The sequence below is a fragment of the Cyphomyrmex costatus genome, unplaced genomic scaffold, assembly GCF_001594065.2.
Source record: "Cyphomyrmex costatus isolate MS0001 unplaced genomic scaffold, Ccosl1.0 scaffold112, whole genome shotgun sequence".
Classification (NCBI taxonomy): Eukaryota; Metazoa; Arthropoda; class Insecta; order Hymenoptera; family Formicidae; genus Cyphomyrmex; species Cyphomyrmex costatus.
In genome coordinates this window covers 1,568,227-1,575,333 of record NW_017275086.1, presented here as the reverse complement: position 1 = coordinate 1,575,333, position 7,107 = coordinate 1,568,227, and the positions used below count along the sequence as shown (strand labels likewise).

Sequence of the window (7,107 nt, the reverse complement as noted above, 5' to 3'; positions counted from 1 at the left end):
GGGGGGGTGAAAGTTACTTCGCGTGAAAAGTTTAACGTTTCTGAATACGGAAAGGTGTAGAATAGTACTTAACATCATACATGTATTGAAGAAATAATTCAGAAGTATTCATAATTATATATTTTATTACTATTGAATAAATTATTCATTGATCGCGATATGGTGAGTAAAAACGAGCCATTATATCAAAAAATACATCAATACTTCGCTTGGAAGTCACGCTGTATAATAGAAATAAAACGTAATTTTTCAAACTTTTTTTGATCATAACTTTTTAACGAAGAGCGAGCGACGGCTAAAACTTGTTGGAGGTTACTCAGGGTCATTACCTTGACAACATATGTCAAGGTCAAGGTCGTTGGAGGTGGCTCCCCTAAAGTGAACAATGACCGAAAGTAATTTTTTTTCAACATTCTAAATACCGATTCTAACTGTTAATCGTTATCATTAAAATATTTATATTTATCGCATCTTTTTCCGATTTAAGAAAATTATAAATTTTTGTACAATTTATGTACTTCAAAGAGATATCTTATATCATATAAAAAAAGAAATAATATAACAATAATCGTGTATATATTTTAGATTATAAAAATGTGTTAATTTGTTTACCAAACATAAATTTGCAAATTATAATAGCATATAATAAAAAGATAATTTGAAATATTGACACAATGAAACATTATTGTAAGCTTCTTAATCAAAGATATTATATAAAAGGAACTTTAATAAGAGAAAATATAAATATATTATTCAAGATTATCGAATTTCATACATGTATGTATATATTACTTGACATATATGTATATATATCACCACTGATGCAATTAATTATTAAAAATGTTAATAAATTTGAAAATAGTAAATATGTATATTATTAGCTCACTTATATTAGGGCCTGGAAATTACTGGTACTTTCCATTTGATGACAAATCATCACAAATGTTGTTCTGTCTTTATTACTCATTGATTGCTAAGAAAGATGGAATAATGTTTGTGATCACTTGTGTCATACTAAATGGAAAGCATAAATCCAATAGATAAATCCAGTAGCACAATCATTTATTAAGTTGCAATTTTAGGTCTATTTCGTTATTTACTGCAAGTACTGAAAAGCTATAGTACATATATATAACGTGAATTTTCAGATTTTTAGTACTCACAGTAAATAACAGAATACAACCTTTGTGTGATTAATTGGATCTAAAGATAAGAACCAATCAAATTAAATTATTACTTAGCCTTTTAGTGAGTAATTGTACTACTAGATGCACTTAATGAAAAACATAGGGAATAGAAACAAAATAACAAATTTCAACCTATTAATTACATCAAAATATATGGTTTCTGATAGGTTAAAATCTGTTATTTCCCATCCTTATTATCTAGCTTTTCATTGTGTGTTTCTTAATTTTTAAAAGATACAACAATTTGTAATCTTATATTTAATAAGAAATAACACATAAATTACATCACAAGATACGTTCCAACAAATTTTGGAGTATACGTAACTCGTGGTAAATGAAATAAGAGCAACTAATGTAAAATTCTTTGTATAGGCCTCCTTTCTTATGTTAGTTTCTAATTTATTAATTTGTAATTAAAAAAAATAATATCCGCATGTATATCAATCATTAAAAGGCTGCTTATGATGGAAGTAGTATACTGTAAACTGTAAAAAATCGAAGCCAGTGATAGTCGATTAAGACCATGGTATACAGAAAAATTTAAGCAGTAAAAAAATCAATATTGATTTGCTATTACTTACGTTATAAACGTTTCTGATCTTACTGCTACCATTTTTTATGCCATAGCCTTAATTACTCTTATCACATGCAATTGTCAATATCTTATTTATTTTAAATTGTCAATGTTTTATTTACAGCTTACTAGTAAGCTGCTTCCATAGACAGTCTTTAATGTATTGGCTGAGTTTGGACCTGTATTCTGCATATGCCTATCAACAATTGGTGTCGTTATGTGTTGTTGCACAGATATTTGGATCTCATTATACAATTGCATAGTATAGTTGTAAGTGGTTGTAGTTGTAAGAATTAACCAATCATAGTTGAAGATTTTCCTCATATTCAACAATAATTAGTCAATTCTTACAACTATGCTTACACAATTATAAAATAGGTTATATGTATATGACAAAAAAAACAAGAGAAAGAGGTTTGTTTGCATCATATACTCCAACATGCTCCTACTCATTCTATACAACACGAATCAATCTAGAGACACATAATGACATCGACAACTATTGATAAGTATGTATAGAATACAGATCTTGATCACTGCATTCATAATGATCAATACAACTTAAGACTTTAAATTAAGAGGAGAAAAGTGTCAAGCTCAATGAATTTATTTTAACACTTGTTCCAAAAAATTAATTTAACCTGACCTGTGAATAATATGAGATAAATAGAGTGATGCAACAAAAAGGTTGGTTTTCAACATAATAAACAGATATGATCTAAAATGATTGAACAGTTATAACGAACAATAGATTGTCCACATTTAAATATTTCTTTATGCAAAAGATATGAGAAAACATGAAAACATGATGCCTTAACGTTATCATTAACATGTTTATATTTGACAGCAATTTACAGTGATTTTAGAGATACCACATGTAATTAGAACAAGCTGATTTAAGTTTGCAAGGTACTTGTTGGAGAAAGCTATGCGACGCAGTTCTCGAACACAAGAGCTATCTCAGGGCAGAAATCTTCTAGAGACGCGATGGAGCAACGTGATTGAAAGCAATCGCATCGTCGCGATAGAATACAGTTTAAAGCTCGCAACGACCATAACCTAAAAGTCAGAGCACAAAGGGAATCGCAACCACGTTCCGTCGTCTTCTTGATACGATGTCCGTCACGAGGATAAACGAGAAAACTTCAAGAGTTTAGGTGAACCGATCATGATGATAAACGCGGAATTGGCACGTTCTCAAAGATTTAAAACAGAAAAGTTGACCGCGGAACTGTTCTTAAATGGAATCTCTCATAACCTCGTCTCATAGATTAAAGGATAATCGTAGGGACGGGGAGGGGCTCCGAAGGCCGGTATCGACACGTTATCTCACAGAGAAGCATGGCGTGGCATAACTGACAATTCACTGGTCGAGAAACACATGGTCGAGAATTACGAACAATATCAGTATCAGTGCATCCCTCGCCCTGATGAAGCGAACGGTATGGTTCACGAAACGTTGGCATCACTAATGAAGAAAAAGACACGGCGATAACCCATAAATCTTCTGGTACAATTACGAACAATGCACGACTGTGACGACGAAACTGGTTTTTTCTTTAGGATAACTGATGTGTCTCAATAATGAGCTTACAACAATAATACTTACGATCACTTGTATGAATTGTGTCGTAAACACGCCGTAACAAATTCGAGTCAGTGATGCGATTTCCAACCACGGATGCCATTTCAGGGACGGTTTACGACATCGCCACTAGCGCCATCGGTCGGCGGCCTGGCACAACCGGTAGCACTCACACAAAAGCACAAGCTCGTGTGTCGTGTGACAGCAGATAGCAGATAGCGTGTCGACATATCGCTCTGTCCTTGTCGCACTAAACTCTCTCCTTGTTCGCCTTCGGCGCCTTTTAATGCGCAGCCGTTCTACACTAAACTTCCGTTTGACACAACTTCAAACCTGTGTGTAGAACCACACAATACAAATATGTTCTGCGATTTGTCTATTTTTACATGTTTTTATCAATGCACATTAACTTTAATCTAGGTTTAATTTATTTTATCTTCTTTTGCATAGTAAGAGTTAGCAAAAGATAACCCAGTGAGAAAAATGACAATGGAATCGATGTCGATTTCATTATCATTTCTCACTGGGAAAAAACACTAAATTATTACCAAAGCAGATTGACTTTAATCTAGGTATAATTTATTATATTTTATCTTTTATATAGATATAGTAACAGTCAGAAAAAGATAGACTAAATTATTACCAACGTAAGATTAACTTTAATTTTAATTTAGTGTATTTTCTTTTTAATTTTTAAAACAGAAAGAGATAACAAATAAATTGAAAAATTCAAGGACTCTTTTATATAACAATAATCAATAACATTAAAAAGGGTGAAGTAAGAGTCAAATTACAATTAAAAATCTAAATTTCTCATAATTTAATCTAATATATTGCGAAGAATATCACGTAATTTTGGCGTTTCGGCTTACACTAGGACTCATCAGTAAGGCATTGTAGTGGAAGCCTACCTTATATACGCCTTGGTAAGTTATTAAATCGAGATTTTATATAAAGAGATATACGCGTGTCTCAGAAAGAGATAAAGTGCAAATTAAATTGAGATTAAAGTTAATCTACGTACATACATTGGTAGAAACGGGCATTAATGTATTATATATAAAAAAAAGCAATCGATTACTTTTAAGAGTGTTTTCCAGTGACGTCGGAATTTCGAAAAATGAAAAGAAAAATAATACGAAACGACCAAAAGAATATTAACTTTAGTGCGTTCGTTCAATCTGAGTCATTTGTTATTTTTCCGAAATTTACTCCGACACGTCATGGGATTAATACATTAAGAATTTCTGGTGTATTTGCACTTATCTATCATTTGGCCTCATTTAAAATGTCTTATGTAAAATAGGTATATCTGGATAAATTTATTAAGCGAACTTATGTTTTCAATAAAAATTCTAGCATATAAATTTTTTCGTTTATCCGGTTAACTTTTTAAATTGATATAGCATTAATAAAATACACACATAGCCTAATTTCATCATTTCGAAATAACATTTTATTTATAAGTTACTATATTGTATAATTTTTCGATAAAACGTAGTAACTTTAAAAAAATATCATTATACAATTCTTACATATTTTTCGATTACTACAAGCTAAATCAAATTTGTTTATTATAAATGCAAAAAAATTTGACAATTAAATTTTGCAATCCTTTTTGCGTTTCTAGCAAATTTTGTTCTCTCTGTAATTATAATTTATTTATGTATATACAAGTGAATTATGTACTTTTTTCTTTATTCATATTTATTAACTGATGAACAGTCAGTATTTGCTGCATTATTATAAAATAAAGGAGCTATTCTTCGTCTACTATGTTCTAATGTATAAGATTCAAACGGGAAAAAATTAGGAATTGAAACAGACAAATGGGATTCCATTCCAAAAATAGGTAATTGATTGCGCTCATTATATTCGATTACAGTATCGCAATAGGCTAGTCCATATGTTCTTGTAGTTTGGGCAAAAGCGTGAACAATCTTGGTATCGCACATCTTTAAGGGATTTAATTTACAAGTAACAATTTTGGATATTGAAAGAGAAAGATTCTGAAGAAATTTTTCTGAAAAATAAAAAGACTGTTTATACACATTTATCTCGTTGTTAAATTTGTAGTTTTCATACAGTAAATATAAATCACTCACCATATTTTAAGTCAAATACAAAATGCTTGTACCTCGCAACAAATAAATAAAAGAACGCTTGACAAACAGAGTAAAATACAACATGTTTTGCACAATCTTCAATGTATTCCGAACATTCCTGCGAGGTGATATATTTGTTCAGCCATTGCGTCATTTTAGATATCATTGTTTCCACTAACCTAGGAGAAAATGGCATAAATATTAGGTACATTCTTTTTTAAGATACGTATTGTCTGTGTAACGTTATCAAAAGTATATGCTAATTACTGCGGAGAGATAAATGAGGCAGTGGCAAGCATACTAGAAATATAACAAATAGCCGTTTGCCGATAAATCGGTGGCACTGTAGGATTAGGTTTCACCACCATCTGCCACAACCAATTTATAAACTTTTCCTTAATTGTAGAAAATCCAAAACTGCATATGTAGAACATGATATATTGTACGTATCGAATGCCGTACATATTTAATATTTCTTTTTCGAATGCATAGACAATATCATTACATAGTATCTCTAGGTTCTTTATTTGCAGAACGTCATTCACAAAACAAAACTCGTGTATAAATTTGAAAAATAATTCCATGCATGAGTCTAGTATACGTGCAACTGGATGGACAGTCCTGCTTTTGTCTGTGTCACTGTTAATTTTGGTCAGATTATCATTATCACTTGTCCCATTATTAATACAATCATCTTCTACAATGTCCTTATTGTTTGCTTCTTCACAAGGTATATTGACATCCAACGTCACTAGCCTAAAATACAGATATACTATTTATTATCTTATTAATAAAATAAAAAAAGTAATTTTATATGAAAGTGGTTGATAGATACCAAATTTAAATCAATTATATAATAGGTTAATTAAAGTTAAAGGTTATCAGTAAAAGAATGAGGTAAATAGTAATACGTTTCTATATTTCATTAATTATAATAAAATTGAAAATTTCATTTACTGAATAACAGTTTTGCCAATAGAAACTTACTTTTGAATAATAAGGATAAACATATTTCTTCTTAGCTGAGGTGCATAATTTAGCATTTCTAATAATGCATGGAGATAAATTTCATGTACGTAAGTGCCATGTATAAGATGAAATGGAAAATGTAATTCGATGGCTTCGAGCAAATCATTATTTGACCTAAAAAAGTTATAACATATATTATATGTTAATGACAAAAACTAATTTATAATCACTCTTACATTGGTACTACTCTCAAAATTTCACGTAATATATCATGTATATGATTTAGCCTTTCTATATCTTCATCCTTAAATTGCCCAATTTCATGTTCGGTATTATTTTCTATTACAAAAAAATAAATATAATAAATATTGTATTATTACTAATAAAATATTATTATGATAAATATAAAATTTACTTGGTTTAAACAATTCAACGAGACAATTTATTACAATATTTGTATGAAACGTCTGCATACAAGCTAAATTTTGCAAAAAGAGTTTATATGTAAAAATCACTTGTGATGATCTAGTCGTCCAGTCAATTTGAAGAAGTGCTTCAACAAACAATTTATGTTCATTATCTAACAAGGAGATATATTGCATTGTCTCATTTATGAATTCTGCTAAATTGCTATCCTAAAAAAAAACAAAAAGAACATTTTAAAGAAAGTATTTTATATTATAATAC

General features: G+C 30.0%; 2 protein-coding genes across 4 annotated transcripts in view; both read right to left on the bottom strand.

The window, feature by feature from the left end:
* Positions 1–3,435, bottom strand: part of LOC108777009 (uncharacterized) — a 21,907-nt gene extending 18,472 nt beyond the window's left edge. For all 3 annotated transcript variants that reach the window (XM_018543805.1, XM_018543790.1, XM_018543797.1), the window contains exon 1: positions 3,371–3,435. The gene's annotated coding sequence lies outside the window, so the exon portion shown is untranslated. The remainder of the gene's footprint in view (positions 1–3,370) is intronic.
* A 1,608-nt stretch (positions 3,436–5,043) lies between these two features.
* Positions 5,044–7,107, bottom strand: part of Tif-IA (RNA polymerase I-specific transcription initiation factor RRN3 homolog Tif-IA) — a 2,887-nt gene continuing 823 nt past the window's right edge. The window contains exons 3-8 of the mRNA XM_018543135.1: positions 6,836–7,055; positions 6,657–6,759; positions 6,439–6,594; positions 5,719–6,207; positions 5,452–5,630; positions 5,044–5,369 (exon numbers count right to left, since the gene is read on the bottom strand). Of these exons, the coding sequence (XP_018398637.1) occupies positions 5,044–5,369; positions 5,452–5,630; positions 5,719–6,207; positions 6,439–6,594; positions 6,657–6,759; positions 6,836–7,055 (1,473 nt within the window). The remainder of the gene's footprint in view (positions 5,370–5,451; positions 5,631–5,718; positions 6,208–6,438; positions 6,595–6,656; positions 6,760–6,835; positions 7,056–7,107) is intronic.